Source organism: Wyeomyia smithii, chromosome 2 (assembly GCF_029784165.1).
Source record: "Wyeomyia smithii strain HCP4-BCI-WySm-NY-G18 chromosome 2, ASM2978416v1, whole genome shotgun sequence".
NCBI lineage: Eukaryota > Metazoa > Arthropoda > Insecta > Diptera > Culicidae > Wyeomyia > Wyeomyia smithii.
In genome coordinates this window covers 174,481,792-174,504,301 of record NC_073695.1, presented here as the reverse complement: position 1 = coordinate 174,504,301, position 22,510 = coordinate 174,481,792, and the positions used below count along the sequence as shown (strand labels likewise).

Sequence of the window (22,510 nt, the reverse complement as noted above, 5' to 3'; positions counted from 1 at the left end):
AGCTGTGGAGGGACCAGAGGGGTCAGAACTTGTTGGATACTTTGAAAAAGCTCAACCTAGATCTGGCCAGCGTTGAGACTAAAAGTACATTCAGCAGAAATGGTGCGGTGTCGATCATCGATGTGGGATTCTCCAGCCCAGGAAGACATCGCATTTCGATGTCGAGGTATTCAAAGAGGCAATCACAAGAGAGCTAGAGGGACTCCCCCTGTGTGCTTACTAATTATTTGCTAACTATCGCAGGCGTGTGACACTACCATCCCTAGCATTTACCAGCCTGGAAATGAATAGGTATCGGTATACTGGTGGACTGACCCGATGGCGGACCTCCGCAATGCGTGCCTCCCTGCAAGATGGAGGATGCAACGTACGCTAACCGTTGAACATCAAATAGAGCGCCGTACACCAATCGAATCTGTAAGATCGGTGCTTAAGAGTGCGAAAAAGGCGAGTAAAAGGGCATGCTTCGAGAGGCTATGCGCTAGTACTAGGGTGGTCGGTATTACCGACTTTTCGAAAAACCGGTATTTCGGTATTCATAAAAATAAAAACCGATAAAACCGGTAAAAAACCGGTATTTTTATTTCTTTCGGATTAATACAAACCAGGGGTGACTCGTGGTCTTTAAACCTACTTTTTCAACTACAAAGTTCTTAAAATCATAGTTCGGGAAAGTAATGATGATTGTCCGCGAGAAAAAAAACGCGAGTCATTTTTCCTGTACTATTTAAAAATAAAACTGAAAAATAAATAAAGATATGGGGTGTCGAACGTCTTCGGTAGTGGTTTTCTGCCGCAGTCTTATGCAAAAACCTGCCGGAGTAAGCCATTGCCGAAAACGTTACCTACATAAATTTGGATTTGAAATTAATTTTTTGCGTCAGGTTGCATCTATGTATGGACGTGTCGCTGCATGATTATGTTTTTGCATTTATGAGTACCTCTGCTTCATTACGATCCAGATTTTTTCTAAGATTAGGACCTCTGTGACCATTATTTTGATCTCTTGTGGTATACGATCCAGATACAACACTGGATAACAGTGTTTGAAAATCTCCAATGAATGAATCTAGTGATATGATTACGAAGAACATAATTTCGAAACTAATGTAATAACGAAAAAAAACATGCAGATTTTTATTTGAATTTTCTTTCACATCGCAAAACTTAGTTTCAAATTAGTGAACAACATTAAATTTCGTAGAAAAACAATATTTGAAACTGTTGAGTAGAGTATATGAAATAAAAATGAAGAATGAAATAAAAAAAAAAAGAAATCACGATCAGACCAGAATTTACTTTTTACGAATCCGAATGAATCGAAGGTAAATACTTCTTTATTCTGTTTGATGCTCTTTAAACAATTCGTCCAAATTATTTATTACTATTATTATCATTTTATTAACTTTAGCTTCTAATGGAGAAACGAAAAATGTGGCATATGAACAAGTGTGTAACTGAAATAGAAATAAATATTTGAAATAGAAAAAGCAGAAACTTGTACACGAGTGAGGCCGGGTACATTCAGCTAGTTGCTAATAAAAGCTCGCTGCGGTACGGGCGACGAAGCTTTGACCATGCTACAGCTATTTAAATTTCACTTTTTCGAGGAGCAGTAATTTTTAGGATAAAATCTTTATTGGTTGATTATAACACTTTGTCTCAACAAAAAATAAATTATCAATCCAAATTTATATTTATTTATATATTTTTTTAGTTTTACTTTTGAATAGCACAAAATGAATAATGTCTTGCGTTTTTCGCTGATATAATTGTGATTACTGCCTCATAATTTGTAGTTAAACTGGTAGGTTTTGAACCTACCCACGCGTTGCCTCTGTGAGTATGAGTGTGTGAAGAGATAAGCTGTTATACTTAAAAATAAATGCTTTATTGAAGTTTTTTGACATATTATCGATACACACAAACACATTGTCTGAATCCGAGCAGAACAAACAAAAAGATAACAAAAATTGGTAAATAGGTGAGGGAAAATTAATATATATATATATATATATATATATATATATATATATATATATATATATATATATATATATATATATATATATATATATATATATATATATATATATATATATATATATATAATATATATATATATATATATATATATATATATATATATATATATATATATATATATATATATATATATATATATATATATATATATAATGTTTCTTCTGTCTAAATGTATTTATTATATTAGGGAGCTCACTTAAAATCCTTCAAGGGGCGATAGAGGATCATGTTTGATGAAAAAAATCCTTCTACTCATATGGTCAAAAGTCAACTACTGCAGAGTTATTCACTAATTTCAGTTTTTGGTTATGTTTGCCTTAAACGAGCAGAAAATTGTGAATTCTACCGCACTAAACGAAGGCGCGGCTGATTGCTTTTAAAGTGAAATAGTATCTAAACTAAAAGAATTAGGTACTTAGTGTCAGAGAACAACTAGTAGAGTAGACTCCAATGTTTAATTTGGTTTAATTTTTTAATTTGGCTCCATGTTTATCACACATTTCAGAGAGAAAATTGCTGTTAAGTTCTCGAAAACATTTGATTTCATATTTGTTCCTTTCTAAAGGCTTCTTGTTCTTCCTAATTCGACATTTTTGAGACACTATCGATTACGAAATTTTCTCAGCTTTTCAAGAAAACCAACAGAATTGAGCTAGCTATCATACTTCTTGTGATAGACCTCGTTAAATGTAAACATAACCGAAAACTAGAAGAAGAGAATAACTCTGCAGTAGTTAAATTTTGACCATATGCGCAGAATTTTTTTCATCAAATAGGGTCCTCTATCCCTTAAAGGATTTGATTAAAAGTGAGCTACCTTACACCCTGTATACATCGTCATGTGATTTGTAACGACTACCTTAGTGAGAAGCATTCATTAGCCTAACAAAGATTTATGAATATTGTGGGAAGTTTTTTTTCCATTTTAAGAAAAATACCGAAAATACCGGTTTTTTCGTCTCTCCAATACCGGTATCTCGGTATTGAAAAAAATATCGGTTTTACCGGTTTTTGTTTTACCGGTGAACCACCCTAGCTAGTACCAATACGAACCCTTGGGGTAACGTCTACAGGATCGTAATGGCCAAGACCAAAACCGTGTTGACGCCTAGATGTTGGAGCGTATCATCGAGGCACTCTCTCCACGCTATGAGCCAAGTTCCTGCTCTGCGACTGTCGAGTTTCATACGCACAAATGTTCCAGTATCTTAGACACAGACCAGGATGGTTATAAATAAGAAACACACACTCGTGGTCGCCAACTCCTTAAAGGTAAACAAACCACCGAAACTGGATGAAATCCCGAGCCTGGCCGACTGTAAAAAGTGGCTCTGGGCTGTTCCGGGTAGTTATTCAAAGGTGCTCGAAAGGGTTATCCTCAACAGACTAGTGAAGTACACATACCCTCTGTCTGGTAAGTAACCAGTTTGGCTACCGGGAAGGTAGGTCCACGCTAGATGCTATTTTCTTCGTCGCCAAGACGATGAAGGTGGCAGCCCAGCGCAAAAGAAGACACATTCACTACTGCGCAATCATCGCGCTTGACGTGAAGAATGCATTCAATAGCGCCAGCTATGCTATACAAGACCTTGGAAAATTACTTCCTTTGGAAAATTTCATCAAGGAGAATGTAGAGAGTTTCGATCAACGTGACACAAGGGGTAAACGACTGTTACGATCATTCTCCATTGTTCAATTCCACGAACTGGAGAGCACTGGAGAGCAAATCAGCGCAAATGCTAGAAAAGAACGACGAACCTCTGGCGAGCTTTCAAAAAGCACCGTTGTGGAATCTGAAATCTCTCTGTTGAGAGACAATGAAATATGGTGTACTTTCTCACACATATAATTACACAGCAGAGCTATCTGCGGTGTTTTTTACAGTTTATTTCTAGAGCATTGCAGAAGAGAAAAAGAGATTGGATAGAAGTGTGAGAAAAAAATAGAATGCGTTGCTCGTGCCGGTCGAGTTTACTTATGTCGAATTCGTTTTTGCGGTGTAGCTATACGAGGACTACACTTTTTCCAAATAGTTTTCTCGCCAGCGTACACTGTGGTGTACTTCTGCGTATTCTCTTTAGAGTGATTCAACCTTCTTGTTCCTCTCAGATGTGGGATGAACTGGAAGTGGGTTAGTGTCTCTGTAAGGCTAACGACATACTGAGGCGTCAAATGAAGCGAAGCGTTGAACGTATTAGAAGCGGAATAAACAGAAGCGTTGTGTGAAGCTTGCTATGACATACTGGAGCGAGCGTCGCAAATGCGTTGTGTTGTCATATCCCTAGATTCCAGCAGCGATTTCGTTCAAAGGAAATATGAATTCGTCCAATGAAGATTTGTTTGCTTCTTCAAGCACGGTAAATCACGTTTTTAGTAAACATAAAGATTTTTTCATGAAGTAAATTAATATTTCTGAAGTCAGTTGCGCTACACACGTAGTAAAAAATATAAGAAATTATTTTAAATTTTAAACCCGCTGTCCCCGAGTAATGTTCAACTAGTTTATGATATCTGTTAGGCTTTGAATAACCCCTGTGAGCACAGCTAGTTACTCAGCGGCTGGCGTTTCGCGACTAAAGAAGTTCAGTATGTTAGGCATGCAATATCAATCAAAAATACCAGTGTTATTTTCCTGACGACCTGAAAAATTTTCCCGATATTTTCTTTATTTAAGACCAAAATAAGGCGAATATAAAGCACTTGGCGATATCAGGTTTAGTCTGAACATGGTATTACTGCACTAGCATTTTTTAAACATTTTAACATTTTGTAAACGAAAATGTTTTCTATTTCCTTTTTTTTAATTACCAAACCAAAACAATGCAAATATAAAGCACCTTGCAATGAAAGGATTAGTCTGAACAAGGTATTACCGCGTAAGTATACGCGCGTCAAAACACTACTCGTTCTGTTTCGCCGCCTCTACCGACGCGTCGTTGCCGCTCGAGTATGCCCGGTTTGAGCGTTTCATATAGACGATCGAAGAAGTAGCTCGGACGCTTTTGCGACGCTTCTTGCTTCGCTTCATTCGACGCCTCAGTATGTCAATAGCCTAAGATAGTAGTGATACTTCGGAGTGCAGAAAGAAGCAGTGTGGTTAAAGTATTGCTTACACGCAGGCGCATACTGAAAGAGAAGTGCGCGGTGATTTTTTTCCGCTCTTTCAACATACTGAGGGGAATGACAAGCATGCTCTCCAGTAATATTTGTAGAAATCTGATATTATACGAAACTTAAGGCCAGTACTCGAAAAAATTGCACCATTTTTATCCGTGTGTAACTTTTTTGTCCAAGGGGTAAAAACTAATGTAGAGCTGGGTATTACTAGTTTGGAGTGTATCTTTTACATGTTTCAAAATTTCATAACAAACGGTTCAGTGGTTACTGAGATCTCATCGAAACAAGAAGAAAATCGCCAGAAAATTTTGCGCGCCGTCATGGAAAATCCGATTGCGACCATGAGGTGGACCGGAAAACAACTGGGAATCATTCATACAACCAGGGCTGTCATTCGACACTCATTGCGCTCAGTGTGTTAATTTTACGTCAATACACAACGAGAACGGTACCTACACATTTTGACAACCAACAGGCATGACTATGAAAGATATCACCAAGGGAGAAATATTTCAAGAGAGGCTGAACGGAACAACATTTTTTGCTGCTTTTTGTCACACATTGCGTTAGAACAAAGAGCTTCAGTTTGAGCAGTTTGCGTTGCGTTGCGGGTAGAAAAAATAGCAGAGAAAAGAAACCAAGAAAGGACCATATACATTTTTGAGAATTCATTCAAACACGATTCTCAATGGCGTGGTCGAGTTTCTTAGGACATAATACGCACGTCCAGACATGTTTCTGTCCCGGTATTCATATACAATCGCTACATGCATTCACTACAGATACCGTTCATTAGGGTGGTAATGACTTGTATGGAAAAAGTTGTCATTCGTCACCAGGGCCCAACATTTTCAGTTCAATGGGTGTAATTCATCCTGAAAATGAACCACCCAAACGTCACTGTCAATCGAATACGTACAGTTTCAACGTACTACCATACTCTTCACACTTTCGGTTTCGAGCGAACATTTCATCAAGCTTCACTCCTTTTTTACTATTACGTTCACGCCTTCTCTGTTAATCATATTGATGCGAGATTGTAAACGTCATCAGTCCGAATGAAAACGAAAGGTTGCTAGTTGGAGCAGTATTTTGTCACACTTAAATCTCATGAAAGCACTCAATGCTAAGTCAATGAAAGACAATCACCTTAGTCATTCAACAGTAGCAGTAAAGAAATACAATAAGAAGGATTGTTAATTTAAGATATTTTTAATTTTTTAATTTCATATGTTCGCCAAATGTCATGAAGGGGCATGTGTTTGTTATTTATCCGAAGTATTGCAGCTCAGAAGCCTTCGACTGTACAGAAATTCTTTCTGAGAAAAAAAATGTTAGGAATTGATAATACCCGGTTAAAAGATGTACACCATATGTGATGTAAGTTTTAGGAAACATGATCAGCTCCCTATTATTCAAAATCAGACATTTTTTGTTTGCATGCAAAGGTTTCTGAAGTACAATGCTTTGAATAAAATCTATGTCAAAACTCTCTTCTGGAAAATTACTCCTGAGTCTTAAATATATTTCACCCGTTGAAAATACCCGTTTCCACCCACGTTATTAATGTATGGCCATTTTATTTTTGGAACTGTCCGATATGGTAGTGATATGGAAGTGAGTAAGATGTTTTTCGTTCAATTTTTGTTTTATTTTTTTTTATCTGCGATACCAGAGAAACTCTCCGTTTCTTTTATCGTACTACCCTACTAAGAGAAAAAAATCATTTTAATTCAAGTATTTGCTCCTTGGCTGCGTCGCATAGCTTGGGAATAATTTTGTCAAATAGCGGTTTGTTTAACTTAATAATCAGGATATTTGATAGTGTATCCTCACCAAGAGTTGATCGGTTGTTGGTGAGCACCAATGCTAAAGCACTGAATGCCCTCTCAACCGACACTTGGTTAGACGGTGTAGCTAACACCACCGCAGCTACAGCACTCAATTCAGGATGTGTACACTTGCGGTCAACCCAAATATTCCACACGTCAAAGTTATATGTTCGCCTTGGCTCAACTTCTATCGCCTTGAGCTGCTGGTTGAAGTTATTGTCTTCCAAAAAAGAGGATTCCGCGGTGCCCCCGAAAAGCTCTGTAAGTAACACGTCATTCTCATCTTCACCTTTGTCTTGGTTGATTAGCTGCTGAACGTCTGATGGTTTCGCCACCGGAGATTGAAGTTGATGAATTCTGTTCCAGGTTTCAACGATGTACGACTGAAACAGTTTTGAATAGGTTTTTATTAAAATTTCTATTTTCAAACAGTGTTGTTATCATAAACATTAATGGGATATATAAAACAGTTATGCATACAGTCGAGTTTCATACCTGAATTTCTTCTTTCTCTTCACTGGTGAACAACTTGGAACCTGCGAAATTAAGTCTGGGGTCAAGATAGAGTGCGATCTTAAATGCGCGAGATGTTCGCAGACTTGTCAATCGTTTATTCAGTGATTCGACAAGTGGTGCTGAGAATGGGTTTGTTTCCATCTTCTTTACTTTTTGGATAGTAATCATCCATTGAAGATAAAATTCACTCAGCGAAATATGCTTCGATTGCATGTTTTTGGTGCATATAAAAAGAGGTTTGAATGCCTCTGCATATTGTCTCGTAAAGTCCCAGCTTCCCGAAAGATCTGAAAAGGTAGGAAATTAAAATTGTGAATGAAGTCTCGTAAAAACCATGTAACTACCCATCTCAGGGAACTGCTCTGCCAGTTTCTCGAAAAACGATTTTTGGTCGAGGAAACAAGACACCATCGAATAAATACCGCACCAACGGGTTTGTCCCCAAACGGGAGGATATCGTGCCTTCTGCAGCTCAAAGGCGCTGGTGTACTTAACCGATCTGCATTTCTTGGCAGACTCAGTTAGTAGCTTAACTGCTTCGTGTGACTTGCTCACTACGTCTAGAATCGCTAGCTGTAGTGTATGGACTGCGCAGCGGATAAGGTTTAGGCTCTCGCGCAACTCCTCTCCTAAAGCAGCAGTAAGTTGATGCTCCGCCATATCATGTTCCGCGTCCTGATCTGTGTAATCGGAATTATCATCATCATCGGCGTACAGATTGCTCTGGTGTTGTTTCTCCAGCTCCAACTGAAGCTGTTTCACAGCGGCGAGCATGTTCGCCCCATTGTCACAGGTGACGCTCCACACGTGCGTGAGTGTTAAATTATACTCCTGTATAACTTGCAAAATTTTGGTTTTTAGGAACGCAGCAGTTTGACGCACTTTGACTTCAATTATTCCTAGAAATCGTGAAATACGTAACTCTTTCAATTTAATTATACACACTAATGGTAATGGTAGTAACTACGCTTTGACGTGTGTGGCGTAGAGTTGTTGATCGTTTTCTCAGTAAACACTTACCTAGGGTCCGGATGACCACCTCGCCATTTAGATCATACTGGGCTAATATGGCCAGTACGTGGCGATTATGACGGCTTGCCGAATCGATTTTGAGAGATACAAGTTTTTCTTTCATTTCAGTGGCAATCTCTTGCCTCACCAATTCTGCTGCCTTTGCTAGGTAGCACTTCAGGGCTCTGGTATCCAAAGTGACCCCAAGAGCTGCCTTTATCGGATCGAGTAACACATTCATTCCCTCCCATTCGACACACGAAACTGGGAGGTTATGAAGGGCTACGAGCTTCGTTGCTGCTTCGACCAACATTTGTTGATCGATCGGAATAGGCCGCTTTGGGACGACTCTTGGTTTCTTAGCCGAGGGCTCTTGCTCCAACAACAAACCGAGGGCCTTCGCCCTCTCGGTGTGCAGGGATCGAAAATGCCGAATAAAATTCTGTAGATCCAGTTTAGTCCTTTGCATGTAGCTACATTCGACGTCCGGTTCAATGTTGCAGGACCATCCAGCGTCAGTGGTTAGCACGTGTTTTCCTGCAACTTCCGAGAAGCGATATGCTCGTTTGGCGGTAGCATTTTCCTTGCAAGGGCCGGGGGGAAGATTCATGTTTGCAATAAAAACACTACTTTTATTTTCTGTTCCACTTTATGCTGCGCCACGTCGCGAACCACTAGGAGAACTGATATCAGCGACAGAATTTTCAATCATATCATGCCATGAAGTGAAAATATTTGACAGATGAAACGACTGGGCCTGGTTTCAAGCAATTCAAATAGTCAGTGATAGCCTGTCGGTAGTCAGTCTGGCTGAAGGTGTTTATGAGGCGACTGAAACTATTGAACAATCAAAGCAAACTTGGAAACAGGATAAATTAGTTTCCGTTTCGACAATATGAGACGAAAAAAATAGTTGACTATGACATTGCATGAAGTAAGAGGGAGAGGCTTGTTCAGTCATTTCATTACGATTGAGTCGAAAATGTGTAGCCCTGTTCGTCACATTTAGAAGTTCGTTCAGTCGAAAAGTGAAACTTTAACCGATCGATTTTTTCATTTTTTGTTTTTGGAAAACACCAGATCTCGATTCAGAAATGTTTGAACTACCTGTGCATTTTTTTCATTGGTCACAAAATAATGCTTTTGTGTTCCCGAAGTCAGATTAAGCTGCAGTTTAGTATGGGAACTTTTTTCGAAGACGAAAACCAATGATCAATTTATCGTCAAATTTTACCATATTTTCAACGTAAAACTTTCAACCACTTGACAAAATCGAGAAGCAAATAGATTTACTTTCAAAAGTTTGTATAAATTTGACGGTAAATTTGGTCAAATGAGAGAAATATAATGAATATAGATGCACCTAGCTGTTGAGATGAATAATGGAGCGATTACCCTACAAAAGAGCGAATGGGGAGAAGAAAACACAAACGAAATATCGGGAGTGGCACACACGGTTTGATATCAAATGTGTTGTGTACAAATTTGTGTGGTTCTGTCTGAACTGAGGTGAATTCCAGTCCTGCATACAACTGTGTCTCGGGTGGTAAAATCGTTTCAGGAGTCCCAGACGATCGAGCGGTGGGCTGGAAGTGGAAGCAAATCAAAGACAGCTGACTCTGTGAAAGCCCGGAAGGCGTTGGATTATTTCAAGCGTAATCCGAACCTTTCGATTCGCCGCGACGCGGTTCTGAAGGCAAAGTGTTCTGCCTGGTTCGCCCAGCAAACCATGAAACGAGCTTGGGCTTCATGTACTCAAGGTCCGGAAGGCACCGAACCGGCGTGATAAACAAAACACGGCAGCCAAATCCCCCGCAAGAAAGCTGTATTGAGAGTGGTTAACGGATCCGGATGACAAAACCTACATTAAGGCAGACGCAAAGCAGATACCGGGGCTAGAGTTCTACGTTTTCATATCACGGTTTGATGTTATTTTTATTTTATTTGTTTGTAGTGGAACTAGACTACTGCGTCCATTAAATAGAACTATTGAAGTATATCCCCATTACTATACGTACCATGTAGAAAACCAGACACCCACTATTGATCGAGTGAATGGCCGGTTGCCTCGGCACGATCCCAGTCAGGTAGAAAGTGCTTAATAAAGCCAACTACTTTACCAGGATTGGCAGACCAAATCTCACACGGTTGCAAGCAGCAGGTTTGATGTTCCCGAAGACATAAAGATGAAGAAAGTGGACAAATTCTTCAAAAAATACTACTAAACTGAGTAAACCGTACATCACAACGGGTACCATCAACAGTGAAATGCACCGAGTGCCTCCAGAAGCGTCTGTTGCTCTTCCTTCGGTCTCACGGAGACGGGACATTATTTAAGCCGGTCCTGGCATGCCATTACGCGCGTTCGACGTTAGCTGATTAGTGAATCGTTTAGCATCTTTCTCTTTCCTCCATTTACTCATAGTCACTTGCTGTGCCACTAAATTAATTTCATTTATCGGACGTGCTTCTGCTAGAGAGGTAAACCACCGAAGGAGCTTTTTCACATCAGTGACACGAAACTTTCCCGGTGATAAAAATACTCTGCTCAGTGTGTCTTCGAGCGGGAAGGCGACGAATTAACGATGATTAATTTTCTAAAATTTGACTCGACGATGGAATGAGAAAGTGATGTTTCATCAGCTCAGGATGATAGTGTTTAACCAATTTGACACGTATGCGGAACGTTTGGTAGAATGGTTGTATGGTCACAATAAAATGCGGAACTCTGAAATACTACGAACATAAATGCTATTTCTAAAATAAATTCCTTGGAATAAGACTTTGAAAAAAGCAAAAAAAAATGAAGCTAGGTTGTGACGAACAATGGAAATAAGTAACAGGCTTTTCAATTAAATTTCAACCCTTCTAATAAAGTTCGAAAATGGAAGCGGGAACAAGGTTCAGCCTTAGAAGTGGAATGGTTTTGAACGTTACAGAAAATTACGGCAAACAAATCTCACGAATCCAAAGTAAACGAAGCTTCAGTTTCATAAATCAAATATTCACTGCTGCGGGGGGCTAGATACTTTTGGGGTTATGAGAAAAGGAAACCCAAACACGCAAGTCTCAACGTTAATTTAATCCGGTATTTAGTCAAGGATGCTGTCTCCGTCGTTTTGAAATCACAACCAATTGCTAATCTTTAGAATGATAGCATCTGTTGATGTTACAAAATGGATAATGTTTAAATATGCTGGTGTATTATGTCAAGCAAAAACCTGACCACTTCCGTCATCATTGTGTATTGAAGAAAATGAAAACTGACGTTATGGATTAATAATGGATAGCCGCAGGACGATAAAACCATCAATCATGTATTGCGGCTCAGAGGAGCAATAAATTTGATTGAGCATATAGCGCGCATGAGTTGAAGATTACAGGGCATACCAGGACTAAACTCAATGTGAAGCTGGGTGAACCTCCACCAACGATTGTAACTTTCATAGGCTAGCTTTAACTGGGTAAACCCATTGAATCATTTGCCTGTTTGCAATTCGTTTTCGCTAGATGCGTTTGCAAATAGAGCTTTTCAACAGAGCCAATACTTACGTATTTGGTACGTTCCGCATAGCACGGTGTCTCAGAAAAACGATGATAAGCGTTCCATTGCCCAACACCCCGACGACGAAGATAAGTGCAAATAGAATGGGTACAATGTAGGTTTCCGGTCTTCGTTCATACGGGGTGTAGGGGACTTCCGTAGTCGATGACACGTTCGCCAGTTCGTGTGTGTAGTTGGTGAACAATGTTTGTAGCAAGGTGAACTCGCCTTCAACACCTTTGATCTGGTGAACATCCGGTAATTCCAGGAATGTCACACTGCCGTAAATTCGTTCAATGCTTCCGTTGCTGCTGCTAGTGACAGTAAGCATAGGAGGGGCCGTACCGAATCGTTTGTCGCCTCCTAGGTCGAACATGATGGATTTGGTTTTAACTTGCCTGAGTCAAGCTGCCAAAATATATCACTGTTAATCGATGTTTGGAACGGCGTTCGAAACAACGGTTTGTTTACTTTAGAGTTAGGATTCGAGCACCGACAGATGTAGCTATGGGCACCTGAAAGGGAAAAAGAAAACATAAAAATAATCAAACTTTGTTGTGCACCTTGGGGATAAAAAAGTTAATGGCACTTGTTGCTAAAATTCATTTGGTGAAAAAATCAATACAGGATTAGGATAGAGCCTTAATTGCTGCGTTCCAGACCGTAATCTGTGCAGTCCCATTTCACCAATTTAACGCTCTCTCATTGCATGTTTCCTTTCGGCAGGTAGGTTTGGCTATTATTCATTCATTGTTTACACATTTGGATAGTGGAACGGTAAGTTAGTCACTGGCAAGCGAATCGGAAGATACCTTCTATTGCTTTGCGGATATTTATTAACCGCGGTAGCAGCCAACAGTAATTTCATTTTGCGCTATTCCATTTTGATGCGCCATAATCTTCTCTACTAGTCGGACGGACGTCGCACAATTAGGTGATATTAAAACCTGTATCTAATGGGTCGTAAACTCGGGTGTTTGTTGTCTAGGGCGAAAGGTAGACCATTGAAATTGTAATTGCTGCGTGAAGGAGCGCTTCGGTAAGCTGACGGTGCGTTTATAACAAGATGCAGGCTTTTGTATTACTACTCTTTTGGAATATTTGATAAATTACGTGCATGCTATTGATTTTGGAAACATCGTTGGACGAAGTTTGAAAACCAGTGCAGTGTCTCAAGCAATAGGTGAAAAGTTTCATTAAAGTACAATAATTGGCATATCATTATAATAGTAAACTGGCGAAACTTTTACGCTGTTACGTCAAATTGGCAAAAACGTTAATAATTTCCTGAATGTTAAAAATGTCTAAAATATCATAAATGTACAATGTGTCGGAAATAACAACAATGTCGAATTCCGTAAACCATCTTACTGTCTTCGTTATTTGATTGCATTTTAATTATTTGAAGGACGCGTCAATGATCTCTCACACCTTCGGCTGTTTCCTCCGGGTAATTTCGCTCTTTATTTTAACGTCTTTCAATAAGGTAATACGCTGATAAAACTTTTTTCAGCGAGTAATTTATACAATCTATATCTAGAGAGTGCAATTATAGCAGATTTTTTGCGAATAATAAAAATCTGAAGTTCATGTGCTGGCCGCAATTATAGCCATCGCCAGCATGACTTGAAGGGTTTCTTTGTAGAATCACTTTCTTTCAATTCAATCAATTCGAGAGGTAGTTCCCATAAATGCAAAAGTTGTTCTCTCATGGCCATAATTTTTTTCACTCAGCTTTCCAGAATAGCAAACGCTAACGAAATTAATGACCGTTTCTGCCTGCAGGGATCCTATAATGATTATCAGATGGATCCACCTAATGTAAATCAATGGAATGGAAATTCAGAATAGACAGAATAGACATAATAATGAGGCAAATTCACTGGCGGCGTTCATCACTAAACATAGACATTACAAAAAAACATTGTATGCATGTTTTGATTGGTTGTGAAAATATTAGTTCATAGCTCAATTTCTTCTAAATGACCCACAGAATCCTCAACAAATATTGAATAAACGTTGAAACCAACCTTATAATCAAATAATATACTGCAAGGGCAATTTCTCCTCTTAGGATACGAGATTACGCCAACTAACCTGCACAAATGCAAGGATCCCAATATAACAACGCTTCTGCTGAGTGTTTAGGAGCCTTCTTGACTCTGCTTCCGTTAGATAACCGCAAAACTTTAGCACTGGTAATTAATTGGATTATAATTACTCTCTATATTGTGTCTACTAACGAAAATCTCTTATTTCTACGCAAATATTTTCATTTTGTCATCTTCAAAATTTAAAGCACGTCAGCTTACATAGCGCTGAAATTTATTCTTGTTGGCAGACCACGCCTGTCCCCGGTACTGCCGGTGGTGTTTACATGTATGCTGATGATTATGATGATGTAATACTCAGTATATCCAACGACTAATTTAAGCCAAACGTTTTGGAGGCAATTAGCAGCAAAAAGCTGTTAGAATTTCATCTTGCAGGTTTTGAAACATAATACACGCTTGGGAGGAATTTCAATCATATAAATAATAACACAAAAAACAATTTGGTTTATAAAAATATCAACTATCGTTTTTTAATACAGCAATTCCGTACCTATTCGAAAGTTTCTTCTTCGATCATACTCAAAATTGCTATAGGTATTCTCTATCGTATAATTTTAGAGCTGTTTTTGTTGTTTGGCCCCAAGGGTAACACTTACGGTCATAAAGTGCCCTAAAAAGTCGTTTTTTAATTTTAAATTTAAAAATTTTGTGAAAACCATATCGTTTGATATTTTCTTGAATTCCTTAAGAAACTTTACATAGAATGTAATATTTTCATGAGAAAATATTTTTTCATTTCGGATATGTATAGATTTTTTTAATCTTCAATGTCCAACATGCGTCTCCATTGAATAAAGGTACTCATTTTCTTAGTGGGGACGCACGGTGGTTATGGTAAACATTAGAGGATAACAAAATCTGAAATAATATATTTAAGGCAGAAGCCATTTTAATTTTACCTTTCGAATCAGTCGAGAGGCTAGAAGCTTTACTTTGAAGAAAAATAATAAAATGTCACTTCTGGGTTGGGTTTCGGCTACGCAGTCTGTCACGGATTCAAAACGAGTGTTTTCTACTGCCCGACGCACAGTGGGACGGATTCAAAAAAAAACGGACATTAGCTTTTACGAAGAAACTATTAGTTTTATGATGATGGTGTGTTCATAAAAGTTTATAATTCTTTGAGTATTTTCATGCTGCAATGTAATATTTGAGATTAAGGGGGTATGTGTATAGGTCTCGAATAAATCATTTTCGTTTCGAAATACAAACCAAAAGTTTCTATTAAATGTGAAACATCTAGTTGTTTGATGAATTTTTGTCTCAGAAATAAAAATTCTATCTCTTAACGAAACTAAGTTATTGAGCTCCAAACATTAAGACCCCCTTAAAATCAGTTTTATTACTCTATTTTTTGACGTAGGACTACGTCTAACCGCACTATATCGAGATACATTCCGCGAAAACTAAAACCAAGATGTAACGTCGGAATGAAAGATTTCAAACGGTTATACTGATGTAATCACATGATGGATCCTAATAATCAATATGTCTTTGGATTGATAAAATGATGGACAATTTTGTGATTCTTCAATTTTCATTACCACTTCATTGTTAAACAGTGAAAATTGAATAAAAGTTTCAAGGTCGAATTTTCACCAACAATGTACCAATCATATGCGAGCACGCCTGGCACAGACTTCTTGAATAGACACCAACTGCCTGCTGTGATATGTATAGCAGTGGCAACAAAAAATTGACAGAATTACCCCGTCCCAATAGGTCAACTAATGTTAGCTTCCATGAGCCTTGACTATTTTGATGTCTTGAAGGTGAAGCTTTTTCGGAAAGTTCGTAACCACCTCTACTATCAGACAGTATTACGTTCTGCTGTTAACAAATATGTTAATGTCAATAAAACTGATGTCTTGAAGGAGAATATAATGGTACAGGCAACAGTACTGCACCGAGCAATGTATGAACAGAGCGCTGGTTACTTGTCGTTTGTCAGTGCAGAAAAACTCGATATTTATTTTGGTGCAGTCAAGCCAAGTAAAACTACATTGCCGCTGTTGACGCACAGTGGGGCGTGGAACACAATCGAATTGCCGTTTGAATTGTCTTCTTCTTGTTGTTTCGTATAGCAGCAAATATCAGAATTCAATATGTTTTTTCGGGTGCCGCAAAATACGCTGCGCCGCCGAGGACAACAAAATGCGTTGTTTATTTTTGAACTCTACACTCTGCTTTTTTCAGATTTATTTAAATAACTGAATATAGGGCATTCAAAAGAAATAAAAAACCAAAATGCTCCGTACAGATCTTTGAAAAGGTAGTTAAACGAGCTGTACTGATGATTATATTTTACTAGCTAAATGAATTTAGTCCAATATGACAATACTAGTTGCATCCCGCGGTGGTGGTATAGAGGAAAACCAAATTCTTTGCATCTTGATTTTAGAGTTCCGACTTTAGTATTTGCATTTTTCAACTGAAAATTTTTTTGAATTAGCATTTGCAAGAAAATATTACTTTCCATAACCTTACTTGTGTGTCGAGCTTCGTAGCCGCAAAGTCACAGAGTTCGCTTTGACAAGCGAATGGTGATAGGTTCGAATCTTAGTAGAACCAAACCATTCGTTCGCAAAAAGGACTTTAAGTATGGGATTATTCTCAGGCTCTTCCACACAAAATCTTCTCTCCAGATTTAATAACCTCTCGTCTAAAGCTTCGATAATATCATAGACTATTGCACGTTATATGCTTTTAGAGCGATAGCCTGCAGGAGGATATGATAAGGTCGATAAGGAAAGAAGTAGGTTACTAAGTCTGAAGGAGAAGACAAAAAGCACTATAACACGGAGCAGGTTACTTCTCAATAAGTAGCACTGCAAAATGGTGAAAAAAAAACAGAAATGTGCAAACAGCAAAAACGTCCGGACAATGCCACAATAGATCAAACAACTACTAGTCGCAGTGGGGTCCACACAAAAAAAACCTCACCTGTAATTGAACAACGCTATGCAAACATTAATTGCTGAGGATAATGTTGTGCATCACTCTAGCCCAGTTTATTTTCGAAGATAACAGACATATGTCTTTTAAATATGGTATCTTCGTTGGTCTTTGGTATCTTGAAACTGATCAAATATTTTCTGATTGATTCTGTATACTGATAAAATGTTTAAATTGACCTGAATTGAATGTTAACATGTTCATAAAATTCTATGTCAATTTCAAATTTTCTGTGAATATACATTTTCTACTAAAACTGTAATTCGTTATCGATATTTTTTCCACGAGCTTGTAACTGCAGGAAAAAAATTTATATGACATCTTTGCCGTTTTGCGATCGGTGAGTGAGCCAAGACAAATAGATATTGAAGGAAGTTTAATTTCTACTAAATCGTACTCAATTAAATACTTTATAGAAGGTTGCCTCCCTTCTTTCAAATTCTATTACAATTTCTTCATAGATGAGGAAAAAAAAAGAAGGTTGCCTTTTCACGTATTAAAGAAAATTCGCTGTATTAGAATGAAAGGTATTCATCAATAATCCAGAAACCAAATTTAGGGGGAAATTTGGATCTAGAGCTCTATAGCAATATTTTAGAGAAAAACTTTCTTCTACAAAGTTGTTACATATGATAAAGCGCTTATTGAAAAAGTATCAAAAATTAGGGTGACCAAAATTTTCGATGCTATCAAGTATCTAACTTTTTTATTTTTGTAGACAGAAAACCTTGTTCTACAATTTTATAGCTCCAATAATTTTAAGTAACTTTGTAAAAAAAAAGTTTTTCTCTAAAACATTGCCATAGAGCTCTAGACCCAAATTTCCCCCTTATTTTGGTTTTTGGACCATTGAGCTTAAAATAAATCAAGCAAACTACAAAAGTAAAACGAGCTCAAATCAAACATAGCTTCAAACTTAAAATATAAAATTATTGTAGTCCTACGTCAACTATACGGTCGTGTTTTGGATACCACCCTCCTACTATTATTTTATTTTATTTTTTACAGAAAAATAATGTTCTGAAGAAATGAGAGTATTATGAAAATTCATCTTTTGCAATCAGAAGTGTAGTTATAGTTATTTTGGTTTCTGATTTATTGCGGATTTTCTCTTATTTTCAGGCAGTGTTTAAGGGGGTTTATCTTGAAAGTGCGCAAGTATGCGCAGCCGATCTCAGTGACTTTCAGTACTCACTTTACTTTACTTTACTTTACTTTTACTTTTTTGGTTCACCGGTCTAGGGCCGAACGAATTAGAGATGTCCAGCTTCTTCTGTCTTGGGCAGCCGTTCTCCAGTCTCCCCGTACACCAGCAGATCGTGCATTTTCTTCCACCGCGCATATCCACCGCGTGCGAGGCCTACCACGGAGTCGACGGCCTCGCAGAACTTTACGCTCAAAAACTCCTAGCACTCTTCGATCAGCTTCCTTCAGCGTCCATGCTTCATGTCCGTAAAGGGCCACCGGGAGTATCAGCGTCCTATACAGCGCTAGTTTTGTGCGAGTTTGCAAACTACGGGACCTTAGCTGGTTACGCAGTCCGTAGAAAGCCCTGTTCGCAGCTGCAACTCGTCGTTTCACTTCACGGTTCATATCGTTGTCACATGTCACAAGCGTACCAAGATAAACGAATTCGTCAACCACTTCAAATCGTTCCCCATATATCTCCACCTCAGCACCAACACCACGGGGACTCCCACGCTCTCTGCCAGCTACCATGTACTTCGTTTTGGCAGAGTTAATGACAAGTCCCAATCTCGCTGCTTCTCTCTTAAAAGGTACGAAAGCCTCCTCCACGGCCTTACGGTTGATACCGATGATATCGACGTCATCCGCAAAACCAAGAAGCATGTGAGATATCGTGATGATCGTACCGTTTCTTTCGACGTTTGCTCTTCGTACTGCACCCTCAAGAGCGATGTTAAACAGTAGGTTGGAGAGCGCATCCCCCTGCTTCAGTCCATCCAACGTTACGAACGCGGCTGATGTCTCGCCAGCTATCCGCACGCACGATTTGGATCCCTCCAGTGTCATACGACACAGCTTTATTAGTTTCGTAGGGAAACCGTGTTCCAGCATGATCTGCCACAGCTCATTTCTTTTCACTGAGTTGTATGCCGCCCTGAAGTCCACAAACAGATGGTGAGTCGATAAGTTGTACTCCCGGAACTTATCGAGGATCTGTCGCAGGGTAAAAATTTGATCCGTCGTGGAACGCCCTTGTCGAAAACCAGCCTGGTATTCGCCAACAAAGGATTCCGTTAGCGGTCTCAATCTAATATGCGGAGTTGAGCAACGTTATCCCTCTATAGTTGCCACAATCCAATCGATGGCCCTTCTTATAGATAGGGCATATGAGGCCTTCCAACCAGTCGTTCGGCATTTGTTCGTCCACCGAGATTTTTAGTATTATCTGGTGGATCGCATAGTACAGCCGTTCGCTTCCCGCTTTTAGAAGTTCGGCCGGGATACCGTCCTTCCTAGCGGCCTTGCCGTTTTTCAGCTCACTAATCGCCTTTTTCACCTCCTCCTGTGTCGGTGGCTCCACAGCTTGTTCGTCACTCATAATCGTCATCCTGTTCCTGCTCTGCTCATCCGGCTCCTCACCGTTCAATAGCGCCTGAAAATGCTCCTTCCACCTGGCTGCAACCGTCGGTTTATCAGTAAGCAGGTTGCCGTCCTTGTCATTACACATGACCGGCACAGGGAAATTCCTGCTTCTGACTCTGTTGACAGTTCTGTAGAATCTCCGCACGTCGTTTTCAGCATAGCTGTCCTCTGCGCTGGCGAGCACCTGCTCCTCGTACTCGCGCTTCTTCCGATGGTGAGTTCTATTTTCGGCAGCTCTTGCCACCCTGTACCTCTCTCTGTTCTGACGCGTAGCCGCAGTGAGCATGCGGCTCCTGGCACGGTTCTTCTCATCTGTCGCTCTCTGGCACTCAGCATCGAACCAGCCGTTAGGCTGTCTTGCACGCGTCGTACCTACCACCTCTCTCGCAGTCGTTTCGATGGCGCCGTGAATACTGCTCCACAGCCCATTTATGTCTTCTACTCCTTCCTCCTGCTGTTCTGCGATCCGTTGATCCAGCTCTCTGGCGTATTCTGCTGCCACGCCATCAGCTTTCAACTGCTGAATGTTGACACGCGTCGTCCTCTCTGTGCGAGATTTCAGCACGTTCGACAACCGACAAGATAACGGTCATAGTCAATGTTTGGTCCCCGAAAAGACCTAACATCAGTAACATCCGAAAAGTGCCGACCGTCAATCAGTACGTGATCGATCTGGGAGCAGGCTTCTCCATTGGGATGCCTCCAGGTGTGTTTCCGAATATTCAAACGTGGAAAATAGGAGCTACATATGGCCATTCCTCTGGCCGCGGCAAAGATTATCAGCCTCAGGCCGTTTTCATTGGTTGACGAGTGGAGGCTATGCCTTCCAATGACCGGACGGAAGAATTCCTCCCTCCCAACCTGTGCGTTTGCGTCTCCGATGACGACTTTTACGTCGTGTTTTGGGCACTCGTCATAGATTCGCTCAAGCTTGTCATAGAACTCATCTTTGACATCATCGGATTTGTCGTTTGTCGGTGCGTAGGTGTTGATTAAACTGTAGTTGAAGAATTTGCCCTTAATCCTCAACACGCATATACGATCATTTACGGGCCTCCATCGGATGACTCTTGTTTTCTGATTTCCCAGCACTACGAAACCGACGCCCCGTTCCGCAGCTTTGCCGCCACAGTAGTAGATGTGGTACTTGAAAGAAGTGCGTGCAATAGGGTTTACTGCACGGAATTCCCTTTCTCCGGAATTTGGCCACCGAGCCTCCTGAATCGCTGCGATTTCGACTCCCTGCCGCTGTAGTTCTCGAGCAAGCAAGCCAGCCCGTGCCGGTTCATTGAGAGATCGGACGTTCCAAGTACCCAATTTCCAATCGTTTACCTTAATCTTTTTCCGTGTTCGTAGCCTAGGTCTTTGCCGATTGATCCGTTCCGTATTTCTAAATTCGTTGTTCGTGGTTGATGAAAGGTTTCGGTATGCTACCTTACCAGGGTCGCAATACCTACATCCTGCTACAGCATTCCATAATTCAGCCGCCCGCTCCGGGTCAGACGCTGTTGTACGCTGCCCCTATGGGGATACAGCCGCATACGACCCCCTTCCCAGTCAGCATACGACCATAGTTTCCACCGGGGTTGGTTACCCGATCTCCGCTAAGGTTACTCGTATTCCGGTCGGCACCACGTGGAGGTTGGGATAGGAGTTGCTGGACAGAGGTGAATGGCCACATTAGGGTCTCAAGTTACACGTGTCCAGCCATTTGCCAAGTGACTTTCAGTAGTATGGTTAAAAACCTTTCATTCCATAAACGTATCATGATGGAACATTGTGGAACTTTTAAGAAAACTGTGAATAAAATCCGTCGATTAGTATAGCAGCTTATATTGACTCACACGAGAATACTGTACTACTGCGTTATGAATGTCAGTTGTAAGCAAAATATAGTATGGATCTAAGTAAGCGTTGCAATTCAACTAGTTACATGCATAATCTTGAGTTAATAATATTTAAGCACGATATCATGCTCACAACGCAACTTCATTATAGTACAGTATTTTCGTGTGAATCAATATAAAGCGCTGTACTAATCGACGGTTTCATTTGCATATTTCTCAAAAGTTCCACAATGTTCCATCGTGATACATTTATAAAATGAAAGGTTCTTAACCATACTTTTTAAAGTCACTGAGATCGGCTGCGCATACTTGCGCACTTTCAAAATAAACCCCCTTAAACATTGCCTGAAAATAAGAGAAAATCCGCAATAAATCAGAAACTAAAATAGCTAGAACTACACTTTTGGTTGCAAAAGTTGCATTTTTATAATTCTCTCATTTCTTCAGAACATTATTTTTCTGTAAAAATTAAAATAAAAAAGATAGAGTAAAAAAACTGATTTTAAGGGGGTCATTAATTTGGAGCTCAATAACTTAGTTTCCTTAAGAGATAGAATTTTTATTTCTGCGACAAAAATTCATCAAAAAACTGTTTCATATTTTATAAAAAATTTTGATTTGTATTTCGAAACGAAAATGATTTATTCGAGATCTTTACACATACCCCCTTAATCTCAAATATTACATTGCAGCATGAAAATACTCAAATAGTTGTGGAACTTTTGTGAACACACCATCATCATAAAACTAATAGTTTTTTCGTAAAAGCTCTTGTCCGCCTTTTTTTGAATCCGTCCCACTGTGCGACGTAGCCGAAACCCAACCCAGAAGTAAAAATTTCCAGTCGTACTACACTTAAAATAAAATTTGACGGTAAATTCGACAAAAACGAGCGATGAGATAAATATAGGTGCTGAG

At 39.5% G+C, this 22,510-nt stretch overlaps 2 protein-coding genes across 3 annotated transcripts in view; both read right to left on the bottom strand.

The window, feature by feature from the left end:
• Positions 1–22,510, bottom strand: part of LOC129721307 (neuropeptide CCHamide-1 receptor-like) — a 177,003-nt gene that overhangs the window by 74,068 nt on the left and 80,425 nt on the right. For both annotated transcript variants that reach the window (XM_055673741.1, XM_055673742.1), the window contains exon 2: positions 12,075–12,581. In XM_055673741.1, coding sequence (XP_055529716.1) covers positions 12,075–12,442 — 368 coding nt within the window. In that variant the 5' untranslated portion in view covers positions 12,443–12,581. The remainder of the gene's footprint in view (positions 1–12,074; positions 12,582–22,510) is intronic.
• On the bottom strand, positions 6,868–7,979 carry LOC129721309 (uncharacterized). The gene is made up of 3 exons (XM_055673743.1): positions 7,856–7,979; positions 7,491–7,798; positions 6,868–7,378 (listed from the first exon to the last, which is right to left on the bottom strand). The coding sequence occupies exons 1-3, from the start codon at positions 7,920–7,922 to the stop codon at positions 6,887–6,889; spliced, it is 867 nt and encodes a 288-aa protein (XP_055529718.1). The 5' UTR covers positions 7,923–7,979; the 3' UTR covers positions 6,868–6,886.

What these genes read in the sequence shown, in the direction of transcription:
- LOC129721309 (XM_055673743.1), bottom strand. Translation starts at nt 7,922, where the DNA reads ATGGTGTCTTGTTTCCTCGACCAAAAATCGTTTTTCGAGAAACTGGCA. An exon ending in AGAGCAGTTCCCTGAGATGG is followed by an intron (nt 7,799 to 7,855) that starts GTAGTTACATGG and finishes CTACCTTTTCAG; the next exon opens with ATCTTTCGGGAAGCTGGGAC. An exon ending in AAGAGAAAGAAGAAATTCAG is followed by an intron (nt 7,379 to 7,490) that starts GTATGAAACTCG and finishes AAACTGTTTCAG; the next exon opens with TCGTACATCGTTGAAACCTG.